This window comes from Talpa occidentalis, unplaced genomic scaffold (assembly GCF_014898055.3).
Source record: "Talpa occidentalis isolate TD23 unplaced genomic scaffold, MPIMG_talOcc4v2.1 talOcc4.4, whole genome shotgun sequence".
In the NCBI taxonomy this organism is placed as follows: domain Eukaryota; kingdom Metazoa; phylum Chordata; class Mammalia; order Eulipotyphla; family Talpidae; genus Talpa; species Talpa occidentalis.
Window position 1 is genome coordinate 114,343,834 of NW_023604295.1, and position 23,037 is coordinate 114,366,870.

Below are 23,037 nucleotides of genomic sequence, written 5' to 3' on the forward strand. Positions count from 1 at the left end.
GTTTTTGTCAGTGTATATGTGAGTTATTTTAGGGCATACTTGAGCCCTTATAGGAAGAACTGGTGCTAGGTTTTGCCAGCTTTTCTATATGATAGCCTCCTTGCCTTGGGCCTACAGAGTGGTGGTTTCTGACTACATTACTGGAGTCAGGGTTCAGTCACCACTGCATAATTCTTTTCAAAACTTTTCACCTATTCTACAGTTTTTTCCTCTCAATTTGTTCATTGGTTCCACTCAGCATCGAGAAGACAGGAACAAACAACTAAAGTGTCTTAAAGCTGCTGAAGTGGGATGATTGTATCTGCTAAACACTGGTAGCTGCTTGGCAAACTATATTCCCTGAGATCAGTGTCTTTATTGTTATGGAGATTCTACATTGAAGAGCTCCTCTGGAGGAGGAAGAAGGGTCACCCATCAGATTCCCACATCTTAATGTCAGGCATAAGCTGGGAGTTTGTCTGACTTAGTGGTAAAAGGGAGGCTATTCCCTAAGTAGAACACATTACTAAATCCAGGGACCCTGCTGACTACACAGGGTCAAGACTGTTAAGTCTCTAAAGGGAGGGAGGCTGTGCAGGTCAGAATGCACACCTGCCAGGGTCCCTGTATCAAAATCCATTCAAATGTTTTCTTTTTCATACTGATTAGGAAAATGTTGGCAGATTTGGGGTGGGTCAGAGCATACATGAAAGAAAGGTTTTCCTATTTCTGAAAATGGAGTTGGGGGCAGGGGAACCAGCTGTATGGCTCATGAGTGTGTACCAAATTGTTAACTGGAGGGCAGCTATCTGACTTCACCTGCAAGCATTTGGTATCCTGTGCAGCAATTTCTGACTTAAGATTTGACCTTCTTATTAGCTTTCCTCACCCTTCCCCCCCTCCAGCTCTCAATGTATCCTTCTTCCCTCGATGAAATCGATGAAATTATGAATGATACTTTCTGGCAAAGATCCCCATCTCATTTTTGGTCCCATGCCAGACTTCTGGTTTATCGAATGGCCCCAGATGTGGGGCCAGCTTGCTCCTAAGTAGTGCCAGGCTTGTTGGGAGTTGGGGAAACATTCAGCTTGCCTAGGAAGAAACAAAGTATTAATGCTTAATTCAGACTTTGCCATTCTCTGTCTTAATTCCTGAGATCTAGACTTCTCAAACCACTGATCCTCGTCACACTTTGTCTGGGTAGCCAAATGTCCCTGGAATGATGGCTCCTAATGTACTCAGAAGGCCTTGCAGAAGGCAATCGGTCTCCCAAGAACAGCGCGTGGCATCCAGTGCTAGGGTGCACTCACCCGCTCCCATTTCAGAGCCATTAGTCACTTGTTAGTAGCTACATGAGTTGTCCCGCTTCCCTGATTTACATATTTGTCGTGCCCTCTATTCTCAGACTTGCCTAGGATTCAGAAAGCACTACTCGATAATAGAACAAGGAGAGAAGATATCACAGCTCTGAATGGCATGATTGTTTGGGTTCTTAACTTAAAAATCTCTCTAATACTACATCCTGTGATGGCTTGTCCCTAGCCTTAGATACCACAAAAGAGCCCTGGCAGGGTGATGTCCTTGTGCACCTGCCCCTTTGATGTTAGTACCACTTCCTCTTTAAAACAAAAGTATCAGTATCATAGTACCCATTAGTTCAAATCCCATGGATGTCTGTACCTGCCTGAATAGGGAAATCATAGAATTCAGCTGTTTCCTTAGCAAGGGACAACGAACTTATCTTTGTGACTTTGTTTAACGCTTACCAGAAAATCTGATCTTAAAACATTTGAATTCTAAACATGTCAAATGTGACAGCTGCAATTTTGTAGGCAGTAAGTCGTGGCTGCTATTTATAAATGGAACTTCTATCAAAATAAGTAACTTTATAAAATTCAGTTTTTATAGGGTTTTCCAAGGAAAAGTCACCTTGGTTGAATATTTCTCACTCATTAAACTTTCCAGAAGTGATTCATAATAAGTACTGTTTTTAATCACTTTTTAAATAAAGGATAGACTGTTTGCAAGGAAGCCAAAGTATGTTAATAATTTTTATATGACTAAAGTAAAATAAATTTAAAGGGATCTATGATCAGATTAAGTGGAGGGAGGAAAAGAAATCACAAATAATTTTAGTAATATATTGATCAACAAGAGTAGATATTTTTAAATTATCTGTTTCATTGTCTATCTGTTGCAATGTCTTTCAACACTGATAACTTTACCATTTATAGAGAGTATGTAGTGAAAGTAAGCTCATTATATTTACTGACCTCTCGAAGTTTCGTTGAGACTTGAGGCTGCCCTATGTCTATGAACTTAGTCACTACTTCTTTAGTTCTAGTCATTAGATTTTCAACACTGTTTTCTGTTGTTTACTCCTAAAAGAGATCTTAGTCAATCATTTAGCGTTTGTATTTCTGTTCCCTTTTGTTTCTGCTTTTCTGTAAGCTGGTGATTAAACAGTCACACTAATTCTGCTTTCAAAGAGCCCCCAAGGTCTTTATATGATCCCTTTGTAACTGAGAAATGATTCTTGTTATATTAATAATTACAAGTGATATGCCAGATTAATTGCCTGGGGTTTATAACTGTAGGAATTGTTTTTGGACAACTCATAAGAAAGTATGTCTTAGTTTTATTTTCAGTCTTGCTAAATAAAATGAGTCTTTGTATTTACCTTTTTATTAAAGTAAAATTTAGCAGTCACTAAAAATATATGATATAAAGAAATGAAACATCCCAGCCTAGTGACTTGACAGTGTCACCCTAAAAATATATTCAGATGAATTTCTAACCCCATTATCAGTGTAGAAACAATAAACAACTAATTTGTGAGCATCACATAATTCTTGGTAGGTGCTGTAGACATAATTTAGCATGATGATGAATCCAAGCCCTCTGTAATTCTGCTCCAAAGGGCAGTGGTACTTTCAGCTGACCCCAAATTCATTTTTTTAAATATTTATTTTTAGGGCCTCCCCGGTGGCGCAGCAGGTTGAGCACCACACTGTGAGGCTGTCTACAGCCTCTGCAGCGCTGGTTCAATTCCTGGCCGGCCAGGGAGATTCCCACATGGAACAACAGACCTCTCCTGCCTCTCCCGCTGCTCCCCTCAGCAGTGTCTTGGGCCCATCTGTCTGTTCTGCTCCGCGCTCTGTCTCTGGTGAATTCTCTCACCCTCCCGCGCCTCTGACCTGTACCCCAGTTCTTGTATAAAGAAATTTTGAAAATCTTTTTAAAAAAAATATTTATTTTTATTTATTTATGCACACAAGAACTGGGATGTAGACCAGAGGTGCCAGGGGTAAGAGGATTCACCAGAGACAGAGTGGGGAGCAGAACAGATGGATCTACTGAATACACTGCTGAGGGGAGCAGCCGATAAGACAGGAGAGGTCTGCTGCGCCATATGTGGGTTAGTTTCCTGGCTGGGAATTGAACTCAGGCCATCATGGTGATAGCACTGAGACTTAACCCCTGTACCACCAGGGAGGCCCCCAAATTCATTCTTATATCAATTTCATGAAAAAGTCCCAGCCTCTGCTCTGAAAAGCAGCCCAGTCAAGTAAAATACAGAATGCCCAGTTAAATTTCAATTTCATATAAGCAGTAACTTCTAGCGTTAATGTGTCCCAAATATTGCATGAGACATACTTAGAAACCAATTGCTATGTATATGATTTCCAATTCAACTGGGTATATATACTGTATTTTATTTGCTAAATCTGGCAACCCTAGCGCAGGCTTTCCCAGGTTTGTAATGGTGCTCCCAAACTCTCTTTTGGTTTAAGAGCTTACTACCCAAATAAAATGACCTTACAATTGAATAGGTAAGTTTAGAATTTAGTTACTGAAGTTAGACTACCAAGATTCAAATCCCTGTTCCCACTTCTTAGGTGCATGTTATTGAATAAACTCTTTAACCACTCAAAGCCTCAATTTCTTCCTCTATAAAATGGGATTGAGTGGATTGTGACATAACACAACAGGGTTAGCACTGTGTCAGCATGTGTAAATGTTCAGAAATAACTATTTCCATTTATCTAGAGAGAAGCACTAGAAAGAACACAACTATTAAGTGGGTATCGTTAAGTCGAAAGACAAACAAATGTGATAATAGAGTAAGATATAAGTAGAATAGCACTGTAGAAAGAAAGGAACTGCATTGCAACACACCAGACACATTACTGAGAAAACACTTCTTCAGAAATGTGTGTAGAAAACAAGCTGGTTTGGCTCTCTTGAGAGAAGTTGCCAAATGCTGGGCTACAATTCAAAAGACTTGAGGAGGCTAGAAAGGAAACAAAATACTAAAACAAAAGAAAGACAGCTCATGGCTTGAGGGAGAAAAGGCAGGAAGAAAATTTAACAACTTCTCAGTTACAAGCTACTTAATGTTTGGCTAGGTATTCTCTGGTTCCTCAGAGACCAAAGAAGAGCACATTGCCTGCAAGACATTTTAAAAGATTTTACTTAAGACTGGCTAAAATTTGAAATGAGAAGTAATTATCTGCAAATAGAAAATACAGGGAGTAGCATGAATGACATTTTCATTTTTGATGGTCTTCAGAAATTGGGGGAATTCAGTGCTGCTGGAGATGACGTAGAGAATGTCATTCTATGTGAATGATCAAATAATCTCGATGTATGGCTGGACCAATGGACAGGGACACACACACACACCCCCCCCAGATCTAGGGTTCTAGAATCTACATTGACATCTCAAAAGCCAGCTGTGATGGCATGTTTGCTAAGTGGCTGCTATCATGGCCCTCTGCCCAGGTTAAACTGAGACGTGGGCATTATTTCTCTACTTCAAAGTCAAGTAAGTAGGCAACAGTAATTTTGTATTTTTTTCTGTTCCCTCCAAAGAATCACAGTGAGTTTACTAGAAAGAATTTTAAAACCCATCGATGTTTTTATCATAATTCAGGGCATGAAACTACAGAGGTGAATGTTTTATTTTTTTTTAAAGATTTATTTATTTATACAAGCACTGGGTACAGTCAGTAACACAGGAGTGTGAGAGGATTCACCAGAGACAGAGCGGGGAACACAACAGGTAGACCGACAAAACACACTGCTGAGGGGAGCAGTGGGCACAGCAGGAGAGGTCTGTCGCGCCATGTGGGACCTTCACCAGTGGCCGGGGATCAAACTGGTGCTGCAGAGGCTGTGGCAGTTTTGCAGCCCAGCGCTCAACCGTTGCACCATCAGGGAAGGCCTGGAGGTGAATGTTTTAAAAGCTTGATGGCAGTTACTGGTAACCAAGTATGTAGGTTTAGATTGTTTTTAAAATCTGTTCTTCTGGGTATTTGATTTTTTTAATCCTTCTCTTTTTCCCCCTTTGTGCTTGCAACTATTTGAGCAACTTAAAAGATAATTACTGGTGAAGAAGTGATTTTGGACTTGCATTTTTCAAGACAAGGTAGTAGGGAAGGATGAAAGGTTAAATTGGACAGTTGAAGTCCCAGGAAGTGGAAGAAACTAAAAGAGAAAAAAAGTGGAGGGAAATTAACTCAAAAGCACAGGAAGAAATTGGAAAATGTGGAATGGTAACGTGAAGGGTCAGCATGTTGTTTTTGTGTTCACATTCGTTCTCATAAGGCTGTGGAATAGTAGAAATGAGATACGTCTAGAAATGAATCCCCGACAAAGCCTATCTTTCTCATCTTGCTCTCCCCCAGTGTACCTTTGCAGAAAAGCTCCTCAATAAATGTGGACTGAAGGATAAAGCATTGGGCAAGGGGCACTCACATTCACTGAAAATTTGCACTTGCTTTGGGGGAGGCACTCTGCTAAGCGTATTACATATGTTATCTTAATTGATTCTTACTGCAACTCTGAAGGAGATACTCTTTTATACATGAAAAACTGAGATGTTCATTAACATCCAAGTTTACAGTTTAGTGATATAACCAAGGCTCAGGTCATGTCAGTCCACTACCCTCATTGACTTAAAAATGCTGATCCCTTTTCTGATGTCTTTTTGGGAACCACACACATGTACTCCGTGGCAGGGAAGGGTCACCTTTAATTCAGGGCTTATTAAATGAAGATATTTCTACTTGTTATAGTGTTCTGTAAGGGTTGGGGAAAAATTCCCTTTTTATAGGTCCTTTGGTCTTATGATTAAATTGACAGATTAAGGCATCCCTGGTGGCGCAAGGGATTAAGCACCACACTATGAAGCAATCTGCAGCCTCTGCAGCACGTGTTCAATCCCCAGCCAGGGAGATACCCACATGAAGAGACAGACCTCTCCTGTCTCGCTGGCTGCTCCCCTCAGCAGTGCATTTCAGTAGATCTGCCTGTTCTGCTCCCCACACACGCTGGCGAATCCTCTCACCCCCACCCCCAGTTTACACCCAGTTCTTGTATGCATACATAAATAAATCTTTTTAAAAAAATTAACTGAGGTAAAAAGCTAAGTCTCTCACTCTAGCAGCTTCTAAATCTAGTTCCTGGGGCCTCCCTGGTGCCCCAAGGGGTTAAGCACCGCACTAGGAAGCAATCCGCAGCCTCTGCAGCGTGAGTTCCACCCCCAGCCTGCCAGGGAGCTACCCACATGGCAAAGCAAACTCTCCTGTCTCGCCCGCTGCTCCCCTCAGCAGTGTATTTCAGTCAGCCTGCCTGTTCGGTTCCCCACTCTGCCTCTCGCGAACCCTGTCACCCCCTGCATCTCTGGCCTGTACCCCAGCTCTTGTATGCATAAATAAGTAAATCTTAAACAAAGCAAGCAATCAATCAATCTAGTTCCCGGACACAGAAATTCTTCAGTGCACAGCTCCTTGAACAAGGACGGGCAAACCAATGCGGCATTTTGAAGGTGAAGAGGCCCCAGGGAACAGATCGCGGTTTTTCGCGTCAGAAAGGTCCCGCGGCGGGGGGTGGGGGGTGTCAGCAAGACGCGGCGCGCACAGGGGCCACAGGACGAAGGTTCGCGCTTCGCGCTGAACGGCGCCCGCAAGGCCGCGGCACCCGGCGCCCCGCCAGGCTTTCCGCGGCGACCGCCCCAAGATGGCCTCCGGGGGCGGGGCCTCTCGCGACTCGCCCCGCCCGCGGGCCCCTCCCCCGCGCCTACGGGAGCCGATTGGGTGCGACAACTCGGCGATGCGCCCCGATTGGGCCACGCGGAGTCGTGACTGGGCGGGACCGGAAGGCGGCGGGGGCCGGGGGCCGCGGGGGCTGGGGCGCTGCGCGGGTCCCGGGGGATGTGGAGAGCTGGCAGCATGTCCGCCGAGCTGGGCGTCGGGTTCGCGCTGCGGGCGGTGCAGGAGCGCGTGCAGCAGGCGGTGGCGCGGCGGCCGCGGGTGAGGAAGGGGATCCCGGGGGACGGTGGGCGGCCGCTCTCGGGAGGGGGACACCTGCGTGGGAACGGGTCGTCACGATGACGCACGAGGGTCTCCCGAAGGGGCGGGACCCGGCCGCCGCCTGGGGGTTGGCGCGGACTGTAGATGCCCCCAAAGACTAGCGCAGGGTTTCCCGGGTCGGTGTCGGGTTTTCTGGAGGTTGACTTGGAGCAGAAGGTGTCCGCTGCCCTGGAGGATGGCCCGTCTCCAAGCGCCGCGGCCTGGGCCCGTCCCGCGTCGTGTGTTAAGGGTCTGTCACACCGCGGAAGCGCCAGGCCTGTGCCCAGAGCTCCAGAGAGGACGGCAGCCATCAGAGCACCCGAAGGAGGCCAGGGCTGCAGAGTTCAGGCGTATGGCAGTGCCTTCCAGCTAGTAGATGCTCAGTAAATGTCAGTTCCACGCCTAGGCGAAGGAGAGGGTGGATTGGCTGACCTTTGAAGGCCCCAGAAGTGCACTTGCGTGTTTGGGACATGAAGGCGCTGACGCCCAATCCCCAGCAGTTTATTTTTACCCCCTTATATACATTTTATGACCTCTCAGAATTTCATTAAGCCAGAGGTCAATATCTGCCCTTCTTCGTGCAGTTTTTTTTTTTTTAAAGATTTATTTACTTATGCATACAAGAGCTGGGGTACAGGCCAGAGTTGCAGGGAGAGGATTCACCAGAGAGAGAGTGGGGAGCAGAACAGGCAGACTGGCTGAAGTACACTGCTGAGGGGAGCAGCAGGCGAGGCAGGAGAGGTCTGCTGCACCATGTGGGTTGCTCCCTGGCTGGCTAGGGATCGAACTCGTGCTGCAGAGGCTGTGGATTGCTTCATAGTGTGGTGCTTAACCCCTTGCGCCACCAAGGAGGCCTTCTTCGTGCAGTTTTAACCTGAATGGTGTGGTGTGAGGCAGACCTGAACAGACAGGTCAGAAATCTCTGATCGAGTATGTATAGTGTCACAACACAACACTGGACATAGAAGACTTGTATTATATAATCTTTCCTAGCTTACTAATTAGATGTGACCTTGGACAAGTCACTTTGAACTACTCTGACCCTCAGTTTCCTCATCTGTACAGGTAACAGAATGAACTCTGGTAGCTATAAGCTCCCTTCTATTACTAATATTCTGTGATTTTCCAAGAAAAACAAGGGATTCTGCTAATAAACATCAGTCTGGGGGCAGCAGTCCACCCAGCACAGCTCTCAGGCAAATGGGCTTCCTGCTCCACCATTCTCTCTGGAAATCCAACCATTCATCAACACTTCTAGGAGTTACAGCCTGCTCTTGTAAAAGTCTGGTAATGACAGCACTCAGAAGAATGAAAAGTTTTTGCTAATGATCTGACTCTTTATACCCTTTTTAAAAAAACTGATTCTGTAAGATTTCCAGAGGTTGGTGAAGTACGTGAAAACTGAGCTATGTTATAAAGACAGGTGGTGAATCTTTCCTCTTTGTTGCTGTAGATTTGGTTGCAGCAGAGTAGCTTTGCACTTTGTGTAGTGGTCAGGTGATGGGGTCAGATAAGGGAATCCTGAATCCAGATTTTTTTTGTATCCAGATCTCGGATCTCAAATCTGCCACTGGTTCTTGATTAGACTAAAGTAAAATTAGTTACCCTAAGTGAGTCATTTTTGAGAGTGAATGGGGACAGTTATATTAGTAATTATACCAGTACCAGAATTAATTTCAAAAACTGTCAACTTTGGTGTTTCAGAAGCCAGGAGTAACCTCCCTACTAATCAGGGATCCTCTACCCTTAATAAAGTGATTCTTAAACCTCCAATCTTGGTATACATGTTAATCATTTGAAGAGTTTTCAAAAAGAATCTCAGACCCTCACTCCAGAGAGTCAGATTCACTAGATCTGGAGTGAGTTTGCTGATGCAGTTGGTCAAAGTTGGCACTTTAAGGAAATGCTGCCTTTACTTATCTTGCCCAGCTTTCCCAGGAGAGAAATGTCTTTTGTTAGATATTGAAGTAGCTAGCATGTATTAGATTTAGATGTCATGCATACAAGAAGCCTTTAATTGACATTATTTGAGAGTGAGCTCACTGCTGTATTGGAAAATGGATCTTAGCAAATGCCACGTTAAGATCTATGCTGATCTGTTCAACAGGTTCTTACAAGACTTACAGGAATAATATTCCCAAACATTAACGTATATGGCTCTTTCCTTCTTGTCAGGATCTCCCAGCCATCCAGCCCCGGCTAGTTGCAGTCAGTAAAACCAAGCCTGCAGACATGGTGATCGAGGCATATGGTCATGGCCAGCGTACTTTCGGGGAGAACTATGTAAGAGCTCTTTTCCAAAGTTTCCTTGGAAGAATCATGGTTACAATTCCTCTGACTTGTTCTTTTTTAACCCTTCAGGTTCAGGAACTGCTGGAAAAAGCATCAAATCCTAAAGTGAGTGGATGTCTGAATTCTTTTATATCTAACTACTGACTCAGTTGAAAATTAGATCATGTTGGTGGTTGAGTGTTAGGGCAAGCAATTGGACTGCCGGTAGAAATGTCAACATTCACCTTAATTAAGTCCCAGAAAGTTCTTAGCTAGATTTTCTTTATTAAAACTATAGTTTTCTCTTTTGTGGTTTTATGGTATGATGATTTCAGGAGCTTGGATCCTTCTGAGATTTGAAAGTTTGTTTTTTGTTTTGGTTTTTTTTTTTTTTTTTTTAAGATTTATTTATTTATTTATTCATTTATACAAGCACTGGGTACAGTCAGAAGCGCGGGAGGGTGAGAGAATTCACCAGAGCCAGAGCGGGGAGCAGAGCAGGCAAAAGGACCGAAGTACACTGCTGAGGAGAGCAGCGGGCGGCAGGAGAGGTCTGCGCACCATGCGGGACCCTCCTCCGATGGCTGGGGAGCAGCCAGGGATTGAACCGGCTCTGCAGAGGCTGCGGGCAGCTTCGCAACCCAGCGCTCAATCGCTGCGCCACCGGGGAGGCCCTGAGATTTGAAAGTTTTAGCCAGTTCATCCTTAATGGATGACATCTGAAAGATGGAAGAAGTTGATGGGATTAAGAAACAACAATAGGGCCTCCCCTGGTGGGGCAGTGGTTGAGCGCTGGGCTGCGAAGCTGCCAGCAGCCTCTGTAGCACCGGTTCAATCCCCGGACACTGGCTAGGGTCCCACATGGCGCGCAGACCTCTCCTGCTGCCCGCTGCTCCCCTCAGCAGTGTATTTTGTCGGACTGTCTGTTCTGTTCCCTGCTCTGGTGAATCCTCTCACCCTCCCGCTTCTGACTGTGCCCAGTGCTTGTATAAATAAATAAATAAATCTTAAAAATAAAAGACACCATGGCTCACTTTAAAAAAAAAAAAAAAAGAAAGAAACAACAATAGAAGTCTTAGGTCTTTCTCTAATTATCCTTAGGAGCCTGACTGGAAATGGCATAGTCATGAAAGGTCAGAGAAGGGAGTGTGTGAGGGTTTGAGCCAGCAAAGCCTCCATAAAGTCTGAGTAAAACATGGTTATCTTTTTCTCATCAGATTCTGTCTTCATGTCCTGAGATCAAGTGGCACTTCATTGGCCACCTACAGAAACAGAATGTCAGCAAATTGATGGGTAAGCTAAAACTCTAAATATGAAGACAGAGCTCCTTGTACTACCTTCTTTGGAAGAAAACAGATTTTGGAATATTCCTAATTTACCATTTGTGTTTTATAGTTTCTTTTAGCAAATATATCATAGATCATAATATAAGGGGGAAAACTTCATGCCAAGAATAGGATGAGTTCACAGTTCACTGAGTGATGTATACTTGGCAACCTGCCTGCCCGACCTCACATTATTTGGTGATCTTTAAAATAAATTTTAAAGAATTTTAGCCCGTAAAAATTTTGGATGTTGTCAAATGCTTTTACTTCATCTATTGAAATGATTATATGGTTCTTTTTCAGTTTGTTAACATGTTGAATCATATTTATTGGTTTTCAAATGTTAAATCAACCCAGCATTACTGGGATTAACTCTACTTGGTCATTAAGTATTACCTTTTAATATAATGTTACATTTGGTTTGTTAAATATTGCTTAGAATTTTTGTATCTGTGTTCATAAGGGACATCAGTCTATAGTTCTCTTATAATATCTTTCTTTGGGTCTGATCAGGGTAATGCTGGCCTCATAGAATGAATTTGGAAGTGTTCCCTCTTCTTCGATCTTTTTTAGAAGAGTTCTTGTGAAATTAATCTTATCTCTTCCTTAACTGTTTGGTCACATTCACCAGTGAAGTGTGGAGTTTCTCTGTGGAAAGAGTTTTAACTATAGTTTCAATCTCACTAATAGATACAGGGTTCTTCATATAATATTTTTCTTCTTGGGTAAACTTTGGTATGTTGTGTCTTTCAAGAAATTTGTCCATCTCATCCACTGCAGTTATAAGCAAACTGCTTTACACCCTGGCAGAGATGCTTGGGGAAAGCTCTGTTATCTCCTTGGAGGGCAAACCTTTGTGCACGCCCCCTTTTGTCCCCTGTGGGATCCCAGCAGAAGGAGGGTAATCCCTTCACCCAGTTGCCAAACAACCCTCCCATCCCTGAACCTTCCTCCCTCCCTCCCTCCCTGAAAGATCTGACCTTTCCAAACTACTTCAGATTCCATTGAAGCAGACCATGTTCTCCCCAGGGACCCCTGTTGGAGGGGCCTGTACTTTTTCTTTCTTTTTTTTTTTTTTTTTAGCAACACCCAAATGCTCTATCTTTTGCTTCCCTTTCCCGCGCTGCCAACTTCTAACCACAAGAGTGACTCTATGCTTGTCTATTTAAAAAAAAAAAAAAAAAAATACAAAAGAAGAAACAATGTAATGTCCATTAACAAGAAGAACAGTTAATTGTGATTACCTGTTCAGTGGATCTGTGGTACTGATAGGGGAAAATCTCCTCTGTGTACTATGAACTGGAAGCAAACATCCATATAATATCTAGTGTGATCCAATATATGTGTTACTAAAAAAGCAGAATAACAAGAAACAATATATTAGGGGTGTATGTGTGTGAGAGAGAGTTTGGATGGCGATACTAAAATAGATGTGGAAGAATCCTCATTCCAAAGGCAATAATAGTATCTTCTAGAGTGGGACTTTGATATTTCTACTGCATATACTTCTATATTGCTTACATTTTTTTAAATCAAGTATGTATACTATTTGTCCTTTTTTTATGTATTTTAAGAAAGTAGCCTGAACTCAAATTCAGTATTAAAAATATGAAATCAGTTCACCTTAATTCAAATCACAGCCCTAATATTTGTTAATTTTATAAATTTGAATAAGCTATCCTTTCTGAGTTTGTTTCCCTATATGTAAAATGGAGATAGTGTTGTTTCATGAACCTATAATGAAGATTATGAAGACATAATACATATGGAATGGTTAGTATATTACCTGAAGGATTTCCAAGTTCATTAAAATTAAGCTGCTGATAATTACTTTTGTCTTCATTGTTATTTATTTGAGCAAGATTAATATGTCATTTCACATGCAGATGGTTTTGATGACCTCAGTGTTAAATTTAGCTTTCAGTATTTGGGTCATTCTGATGTCCTGGTTATATAAGAATATCCCCATTCCAGATATTTCTATAATGTGGTGGTACCATGTACAGGAAGCACATTGGCCTCCCCGGCTATCCTTTCTTCATTGTTATCTTGATCTGTTTCTCTCAGTTTCTCTCAGATCTGTTTCTCTCAGATCTATCCTGCTATTAGGAATTGCCACAGTTATCAGCTTCTAGAACATGTGGATACATATGCTGCCTGATTTTGGTGTGATGGTATTTCTTATTCATCTGTGCCAATTAGACAGCAAAGATGAATCTGACATTTGATGATAATCTGATTCAAAGATGGTCTGACATTTTAGTGTATATCCAATAAAACTGTCATGTAACTCTTAGTACAGCCGCAATTAATTATCTTCTTCTTTTCCTGGGAAATTATTTTTCCCTCTACCAAGAAAAGATTTGTTGTGCATTTCTTGCTGCAGTTAGGTGAGTGAAGAACTACCTTCCTGTTTCTCATTACAGCTGTCCCCAATCTTGCCATGCTGGAAACAGTGGATTCCATGAAGTTGGCAGACAAAGTGAACAGTTCGTGGCAGAAAAAAGGTTCTCCTGAAAGGTTAAAGGTTATGGTCCAGGTTAACACCAGTGGTGAGGAAAGTAAGTGACCGTAGCTGAATTATAGCTTTTTTTCCCCTTAGAGTTGAAGCTCAGGCAGGCCTAAGTATCTGATAGCTACAGTTCTAGAAAGAAATTACAGACATTTAAGCTATTTTGTGTATGATCTAGAAGGCACAGTGACATCCAGTCGAGTCCACGTGTTATTCTTTAACACACCATGATTGTTATTTCCTAATTATTGAGGGAATAGGACAATGGGAATCAAGATTGTGACTTTAATCTTCTGGAAACTCCCAAAAGTCAACCATCAGTCCTGAAAGAGGTTTCAAAGTTACATGTATAATATATTTCACATCTAAGCCCTCCTTGGTGGCGCAGGGGTAAAAGCCTCAGCACTGTCAAGCTGTTGGCAGCCACTGTGGCATGAGTTCAGTCCCCTGCCAGGGAGCTAACCCACATGGTGCAGCAGACCTCTCCTGTCTTGCCCACTGCTGCTGCTCTGGGCAATGGGTTTCAGTGGATCTGCCTGTTCTGCTTCCCACTCTGTCTCTATTGAATCTTCTCACTCCCCGCACCTCTGGCCTAAACCCCAGATCTTATATACATAAATAAATAAATAATAAATCTTAAAATATATATATATATATATTTTTTTTACATCTCTAAAATTGCTTACTGTTACATTGGGAGAAGATATGAGAAAGAGCACTGAGCACTATGAGTCAATGAGTATCTTCAGCGTCTTGGCTTAACAGTGTAATACAATGAACATGAAGCATGGGCTTTGTGATCAGACACACCTTGGCTTTATTTTTTTAAAGATTTATTTATGCATACAAGAACTGGGGTACAGGCCAGAGATGTTGGGGGGGGGTGGGTAAGAAGATTCACCAGAGACAGAGTGGGATGCAGAGACAGGGAGACCTACCAAAACACTGCTGAGGGGAGCAGCGGGTGAGTCAAGAGAGGTCTGCTGCACCATGTGGGTAGCTCCCTGGCTAGAGGTCGAAATCTAGTGCTACAGTGGCTGTGGAGAGCTTCATAGGTTGCATCTTAACCCCTTGCGCCACCAGGGGGCTCCACACGTTAGCTTTAAACTTAACTATTTCCAACCTTGGGGAAGATACCTAACTTCTCTGTACCTCAGTTCCTTGTCTAGTAATGATATAATGGTACCTACTTGAATCGAATGTGGTATTGCAGGTAAAGCTATTGGCATATATGCCTACACAGGTTACTTAATTGTTTGTTAAGAATAAGCATTTATAAATTGGTCATTGACTTACATGTAGAGCATGTAGAGCACCACTATTCAAATCTGTGCAACAGGCATATAACGGGGAAGGCAGGCTCTCTGGATTCAAATTCCACTGCCTCAGTTCCTAGTTGTGTGACCTTGGAAAAAGTACTTTATCTTGCTAGGCCTTAGTTTCCTCATCTTTAGAATGAAGGCAATAAGAACATTTACACCATAGAGTTATTATATTAAATGAAAAGCTCTTAAGGCTTGGCACAAGTGCCTAGCACAAAAGTAAGTAAATTATAACACCTATTATATTTACATGCAGATTGTATATTATACTATCAATATAGTAAATCTGAAGTTAACTGTAAGTCAAGTTTATTGTATCATTTTTCATAACTAGCTATAATTTGCCCTGATTAAAAATTGAAATAAATGTTTTTTGCCATCTTCTCTTAATAAAAGAGAATATCAATAATCCTTATAACTTCATGACAAACAATGTTTGTTTGTTGCAGATTGCTCCTCTAGTTGATTGGCAGGTTCAGTTAAATTTTACAAATATATAGTCAAAACTATTTAATATATACTTACTTTTTTTTACAGTTCTACTCATAAAACAGCATAACTGTAGAAATACCAGATTTAGCAAAATAACTCACATTCTCTAGCATTTTGGCAATGTAAATCCTCTTGGTGTCCCAAGAAACACAGTGTCCTTTTTCTTCCTACTACTCTAGCTTTTCTCATCTCAGATACTAAGATAAAGAGGGTTGCATTTATTGCTCTTTCCTTGGGAAATTCACAACCTGACCAGAAAGGGCACAACATAGACAAGACCTCAAAATTAAAGTTACTTCTTAGAACTTGAGGACAAGTTCTTTCAAAAAGTCCCCTTATCTGAGAATCACCTCTGTTATAAGGAAGGGATGAAAAGGGAGTCTTTTTCTATCCACTTAATACATTTTGGTGTAAGTGTCTTTTGTTTATTTCTGTGAAGGTAAACACGGCCTTCTGCCTTCAGAGACAGTAGCAACGGTGGAACACATAAATGCCAAGTGCCCCAGCCTGGAATTTGTGGGGCTGATGACCATAGGAAGCTTTGGCCATGACCTTAGTAAAGGACCAAATCCAGACTTCCAGGTACTGGGGGCTAGAGAGGAGGGATTGCTCACAAGCTAAAGAAGCATCTTAGTGAAATGCTATTGCAGGACTGACTGTTGTAGTAATTTCAGAGGCATCCCAGACACCGCCCATCATTATAACCTGCTTCTAAAGTTTTCTCATAAGTAAAAGAGAACAAATTCCCAAAGCCCCACAGACCTTTCTCAACTCAATTTGAACCTGGCTAAAACACAGTCTTTAGAGAAAATGATCTCTTTATTCCTCTCCAATGACTCATAGTTTTGTTTACTTTTTGAAAGTGAGTCTGCTAAAAGCCCTCTCAGTAGCTTCTGGCAGTTTTCACAGGCTCTGAAACAAATAATTCTTGTCAGAGATGTCCAGATTCAGCCACTTTGAGGCATCCTTCAAGAAGGCAGGAATAAAATAGGTGTCAACCTTGTCTTTCTATCAGTTGTTACTGTCTCTCCGGGACGAGCTGTGTAAAAAGCTGAACATCCCTGTGGACCAAGTTGAACTGAGCATGGGCATGTCCATGGACTTCCAGCATGCAGTGAGTGTCTTTCTGGGTGCCCTTTCCTCTCTTCTGGGTCCAAAAGACCACAGCAAGAGTCAGTATTTGCTGGAGAAATTTTGAAATGCCTCATTATATCAGGTCCCTAGTGGAATGGTTCTCAACTATTCCAACATCCCCCTCCCTCCTTCTTTTTGGAAGTGAAATGTGTAGGAACTATAGCCTGACACATAATGTCTTTAACTTAGTACAATCCCTTAAGTATGAGCTATAGTAAAATCAGAAGAAATTATACTGTAATTTTTTTTAAAGAGCCATTTCGCTATATAAATGTCTTGGCATGGATATATGACTGTAAGTCATAATGAGCTAATCTGACATTTAACCTCATGCTTATGAAGGTTATTAGAAATTGGTGATGGGTATGATGTAGTATGCATTTGAAGAGACGTGAGGTTGGACTCAAAACTTACACAGCGCTCCAAAGCAATGTTATCTCAATTTAAAAATAAACATTATGTATAGATTCTCTATAAATGCAACAACTGTAAGTTTATGCTAATATATATATGCTGTACTGGCAACTCCAATACATCATTTCCTAGAATAGTAAATAACTTGATAAAGTTCCATAATCAAAGTATAAACTTCCCTCTGTATATTAAGGAGTTGCATTCATAGATAATTTCACATATTAAAACAGTGCAAAAATGCTGTGTGTTTATAAGTAAAATATAATTAGATCCCTTGCTCAAACAGTGAAATGCTTTCATCTACCCACCAATGGGTATTCAAAAGGTGTGCAGGCCAAAGCAACTCTAGATTGTTCTTCTTGCTGTCCTACACATCTGCCGTTTGGTTGGTCCCCACCCAACTAAATGCTAGTCAGATTCCCCAACCACTGTGAAAGCCATAGAAATCCTTCCTTATTTCTTAGCTAACCCTCGGAGTAACCCTTAGAAGTAGTATTCCCCCAAGGTGGACCACTACCCCCTAGCCCTTCAGCTGTATTGCCATCATTCTTCCTAGAAGACTCTTGAGAGCCAGAATGAGAGGCACAATTTAAGCATTTGCTGAATTTCATTATTTTCAACCTGGCCTTTGATACTTTCTCTTCTGCCCACAGATTGAAGTAGGATCTACTAATGTTCGAATAGGAAGCACCATTTTTGGAGAGCGAGATTACTCAAAGAAACCTGCCCTGGACAAGTCCACAGCAGACATAAAGGCCTCAACGGAGGTGGCATAGGCACACTGAGCTGAGGAACAAGCAGTAGCGGCTCCCAGCTGTGGGCCCCGTCTGGGACATCTAACTATGCACTTACCTGGATTTTCATTTTGATGTTCCCTATGTTGCAGCACAACCATGCTCCCCTGTGACCAGGAGAGAGAGCAGTAATGATTGTGTGTGTTGGTGAAAAACATCTGTACTTAGTGTCTGACATAGGAAGCTCACATCAGGTAGTAACTTTGGATTAGATTCAAGAAATCCAGACATTTCTGCAGAACAGATACCAAAAGAGAAGCCAGGAATTGGCTTCAGTATTGAGCACCAAGCAAGCACCCCGTGAATGCCTTTCCCAGGTTAAAATTTGGTCACTGATGCCTCTATTTACCAAAGTCAGAGGAATTCCCGTTTGTCATCCACCTTATTAGAATATGCCCTGTGGTTACCAGCTTCATACAGGCCCCTACAAAGTAGTCATCTTTGCTGCTTTGCGAGGTGTTTCTATTCCCAGTTTCTATCCTACTGTCTAAATATTTGTCTTTACTCTGGAACAGCAGTACAGGTCACTTCAGAAACTGGCTCCAGTTAATGCTCCAAATCAAAATTGTTAATGAGATGTTGTGTCATTGGTCACCCTGTGGCATTGACCCTGAAAATTACAGGGGGGAAAATAAACAGGATTTGTACCTGTGTAATATCCTCCTTTGACAGGACTTTGAGCTTTTTCCTTTGGACCCTACAGTGATAAGTGAAAAGTCAAGGAGGACTTTTCTCCTCCACAGTAATCCTCTTTGTGGTGACTTCTTATCAAGGAACTCCTCAGAAATTTAAGAATTATTCAGAACCAGTTCAGGCTTACAGTTTTAACAAGGTCTGGCTTTGAGGTTTGTGTTCCCAAGGAGCACTCTCGGGGCATATTATTAGCCTTCCCCAACCCCTCCATAAGCCAGAATTTTGTAGCTCTTCTTGATTGTTGATAAAGTAGCAAGATCTTCAAAGTCCAGAAAGCACAAATAGTCATGACAGATTACTTCAGTCTGGTGGTTTCTTTTCTGGATGGTTTTTCCTATTTATTCAAGCCCCAGTCTTTAATTATATGAAATAACTTTGAGAACACTATGCTGCTGCCGAATGTAATTTTGTAAAACTTAAACCATTATGATTCCTGTACTGTTTGAATCAAAGCTATAGTTGTGATATTTCAGCGTCTATTAAATAAAAATGTGAGTTTGAATTATACCATCTGTGCCAATTACAAAGCAATTAAAAGATTTCTTTTTTATGATCTGGTGTAGTGAGTGAGTATAACAGGAGGGGGCATTGGAACCAACAGGAAGCAGCTGTGCCTGTCACTTGGCATTGTGCCATCCAGCCTTAGAGATAGAATTCCCTAGGGTCACAGATGCAGCCAACACCACATCATGGATGAGTAAGGGATTCTGTATCTCTAAGGGCTAGAAAATGAAATTTGACATTTCAGAAATAAAAAATCGAGATTCCTCTTGCTGCATGAAACTCTTTCAAATTGCCTCTAGGTGGCGACATTGGCAAACCTGAGGGACCAGCATTGGGACTCCACTCTCCGCTTATTACCTTGGAAGGAATTCTTGGTTTGTCTCACCCTTTCTTATAGAGCAGAAACGCACCAGAGGGGACACCATTTTCCCGAGCAACAGGGCTGATTCAGAGACACTATGTTCGTTCCAATACCTCATTTCCTTGCTGACTTGGCTAAGGGTCCTGAGGGTGGCTATTGAGCCCCTTCAGAAGAGGTGAAATGCTCTGAACAATAAAAAGCTCTCTGGCTTTTGCCTAGAGATTGAAAACTATGAAGGAGGAGATAAGCCCAGAGAGACTGAATCAAACACAGGTAAGGAAAGGAAACCAAATTGTGTCTCGCATCTTCACAGCAGGATAGGGTCTCCTGTGGAAAGAAAATTGAGCAAAGTTGTAACTTCGTCTTTTGAACGTGTGACAGGCAGCAGGTCTGAATACTCCCAGATTCTCATCCAAGTGGTGACAGCATGACCAGCAGATTTCCTGAGTTACAACAGTATGCTATCCTGTTGCTCTTTCACACACTGCACCCTCCCCCCTACACACACACACACACACACACACACACACACATATAAACACACAATGTAGCAGTTATAACAGTGCTGCCAGTGGCCAGGACCCTTGTCTGCCCTAGCGCCAGCTAGGATCAAGTGGCTCCCAATAAATCCATCAAGGTGGGCCTCCCTGGTGGTGCAGTGGGTTGAGTGCAGCACTGTGAAGCCGTCCGCAGCCTCTGCAGCACAGGTTTGATTCTGGGCCAGCGGTAGACCTCTCCTGTCTCCTCGCTCGCTGCTCCCCTCAGCAGTGTATTTCAGTCCTTCTGTCTGTTCTGCTCCCTGCTCTGTCTCTGGTGAATTCTCTCACCCTCCCACACCTCTGGCCTGAACCCCAGTGCTTGTATAAATAAATAAATCTTAAAAAAAAAAAAAAAAGAATCGTCTAAAAAAAATAAATCCATCAAGGCTTTGTCCTCAGACATTTGTCATAGACTGTTGCATCTCTAAAAGCAACCTCATTGCTTAACAATGGAAGACAGTGGGAGAAATACATCATTAAGCAAGTTTATCATTGTATGCATGTGACAGGGGGCATTTACACAAACCTAGGCTACTTCATACTAGGCTCCGTTCAGGGACTACCTCCTATAGGCAGCTGTTATTGGCCCAAATGTTTCTATGCAGAGTGTGACTAATTGCACTCCCCTCCCTCCTGCTTTAAACATTCACAACACATAAAGTACTGTCTCCTACAGCCTCTCATTTTACCCTTATAACAGTTGGTAGGGTGGGGCCTTCCTGGTGTTTCAGGGCTATTGAGCTATCGCCAGCCACTGAGGCATGAGTTCGACCCCCACCCAGGGAGATAGCCCACATGGCATGGCAGACCTCTTCTGTCTGGACCGCTGCTCCCCTCAGCAGTGTATTTCAGTAGATCTTCCTGTTCTGCTCCCCACTCTGTCTCTGGTGAATCCTCTCACCCCCTCCCACGCTGCACCTCTGGTAGGGTAATGGAAGCTGTTTGGCAGTGCCCCTTTGTGGATAGGGCACCGAGGTCCAGAGAAGGAGATTCCGTGCTCGCCTTGTTTGAGATCAGAGGTCAGTGGTTGCACCACAAATAAACTCAAGACTGTTAACTTCTGGTCACCACACCACATCGGTATCCTTTGTTGTCTCAGGCTGTAATAATTGGTAAGTGACATATTCTTTAATTTACAGGCTTCATCTAAGAGCACCTCACTGCCATAACAGATATGTATATTTTTCAGTCTATTGTAATTATTGAGAAAAGGCACATCTTAATGCAGAACAAACTCTGAAACCACAAGCAGTGGGAATGAGAAGGAAGAAGTGATCACAAGTGGAACAAGGCTCCTGCCCTCCTGTCTCCCTCATACATTTTCCTCCCACAGCTTCAATCATCCCACTGGCTGCAGGGTTCCAAGTGTACAAAACGGGACCCTTCACCCCTAGAGCTACACTGGCAGTGAATTCCGTTCCCCAAGGCTAGCCACAGGAGGAATGAAGTTGAATGGGACAGTCTTTTTTTGTTTGTTTGTTTTTAAGATTTATTTTATTTATTTATGCATACAAAAGCTGGGGTGTAGGTCAGAGGTGGGGGGTGGTGGTAAGAGGATTCACCAGAGACAGAGTGGGGAGCAGAACAGGAAGATCTACTGAAATACACTGCTGAGGGGAGCAGCGGGCAAGACAGAGGTCTGCTGTGCCATGTGGGTCAGCTCCCTGGCGGGGGATCGAACTTATGTCGCAGTGCCTGCCCACGGCTTCATAGTGTTGAGACTTAACCCTTGCGCCACTGGGAGGCCCCAGTCTTAAATCCCAGGAATCCTTGTCCTCGGCAAAAGAAGTGGCTCTGGTGTTCCAACCAAGCTGAGGAGGAAGGCCTCGCCCACCAATTCCTGAAGGGCCGAGATAAGGGTTGATGTCGTCAGCGGTGTAGTTGAAAGTGACTTGCCTGGGAACTGTGACTGTCTTTACCATGAAATCAGTTGAATGCTATTACATCAGCCTCATGACTAAAGACACAAGAATCCAACCACCCACCGAGATGTTTGACTACTCTGCCCTCTCCCCTTAAGAAGCACATAGGTAAAGAAAAGGACTTTCTCCTCCTCCCAGGCTCCATCAGTGAGTATATACTACAGCCGTGTGTAGAGGGCTCTTAAACTTAAGCTCTCCTCCTATAATCATTTCTAGGGCCCAGGGGACCTCAAAATGAACACTTTTTTTCCTATAAAGTCTAGCATAGTTGAGTTGAAATGGCAAGCAGTGGGGACAGAAATTGTGGGGGTGGGGGCAGCAGGAGGGTCACTTTGCTTTTTTTCTTGGATTTAAAACAAATTTTGCAAGCCCAAGCTCCTGAGCTCTGAGATTGTAGAGGAGCAGACGCCACCCTTTCAGTGCCAGAGTTCCCTCCACCAGTTAGCTGGCTGAGCTCCTCCAGGGTGTCCACCCCCACATGCTCCCCAGCTTCGGAGCTAAACTTGACCCAGCTGCCAATCTCCAAAATAAAACCAATGTGTGACCTTATTCACCAGCTGTACCGAAGAAACTAGCAAAAACGAAGGCCAACTTTGAAGCCAAAAAGGGAAGATGAGAAGTTGGGAGAGAGAGAAGGGGGGTGGGAAACTTGGCTGGACATGAAAGGTGTCTTGTCTGTTCCCCATTAGGCCCAATTCTCTTGCAATCTGCAGCCTCGACATAATTCTCTTGACCAGAAACTCTCCAGAGAGATAGTGTCAGAAGGAAAAACAAACAGAATAGCATCTCTGACAGCAGAGCCACTTAAAAACCTCTTTGGGAATGGGTGGGAGAGAGGAGAGACGTTTAGCAGTAGGGGATCACACCCTCTACAGGTTACTTGTGGAGACAGGCTTACCCCAAAACTAGACTAGGAGAGGAAGGTGAGCTCAGGGGAGGCTGGTGTGCAAGGACAAGGCCAGCTCTAGGAAGCAGAACCCCAGGCCCTTCTGCCCCACTGGCCTTTCTCATGCCTCCAGATCCATCTTCTATGGTTTTCTCAACTGTGTGCTGAACACAAAAGCCCATAGTGGATTGAGAAAATTTGGGAGGATTGCTGTAGGAAAAAGTGGTCCCAACTTGTCCTAACTCTACTTCCTATTTCTGCCACCAGCAAGCCAGAGACTGAGAACACAGCTACCCTGTAAGCTGGCACCTCAGACAGCAAAGGTCTCTCCTCAAGTCCCTCTGGCCTGCCTTTGAGCTAAGCCTCTCCTGTTGGGGAAGCCAGGCCCCCAGCAGGAGCCCCTGGGCTAAGGATTCTGGAGTAGGGAGTGCAACGCAATAGAGGGCACCTTCAGCGCTCAAGTTTCTGGGGCAGGCATCCTGTCATAGGAGAGAACTTTTTTTTAAGGAAGAAAAACTAATCAGAAGAAAGGAG

General features: G+C 43.2%; 1 protein-coding gene across 2 annotated transcripts; it reads left to right on the forward strand.

Moving 5' to 3' along the window:
• The first annotated feature begins 4,678 nt into the window (after positions 1-4,678).
• PLPBP (pyridoxal phosphate binding protein) lies at positions 4,679-19,037 on the forward strand. Of its 2 annotated transcripts, none has more exons than XM_037526037.2 (8): positions 4,679-4,807; positions 9,510-9,617; positions 9,696-9,731; positions 10,823-10,898; positions 13,357-13,491; positions 15,696-15,838; positions 16,272-16,370; positions 17,458-19,035. In XM_037526037.2, the coding sequence occupies exons 2-8, from the start codon at positions 9,567-9,569 to the stop codon at positions 17,578-17,580; spliced, it is 663 nt and encodes a 220-aa protein (XP_037381934.1). In that variant the 5' UTR covers positions 4,679-4,807; positions 9,510-9,566; the 3' UTR covers positions 17,581-19,035. The 2 variants fall into 2 exon arrangements, with proteins under 2 accessions (XP_037381934.1, XP_037381935.1); XM_037526038.2 differs by lacking the exon at positions 4,679-4,807 and adding an exon at positions 7,197-7,295 and having other exon boundaries at positions 17,458-19,037.
• The last annotated feature ends 4,000 nt before the right edge of the window (positions 19,038-23,037 follow it).

What these genes read in the sequence shown, in the direction of transcription:
- PLPBP (XM_037526038.2), top strand. Translation starts at nt 7,197, where the DNA reads ATGTGGAGAGCTGGCAGCATGTCCGCCGAGCTGGGCGTCGGGTTCGCG. An exon ending in GTACTTTCGGGGAGAACTAT is followed by an intron (nt 9,618 to 9,695) that starts GTAAGAGCTCTT and finishes TTAACCCTTCAG; the next exon opens with GTTCAGGAACTGCTGGAAAA. An exon ending in TAACACCAGTGGTGAGGAAA is followed by an intron (nt 13,492 to 15,695) that starts GTAAGTGACCGT and finishes ATTTCTGTGAAG; the next exon opens with GTAAACACGGCCTTCTGCCT.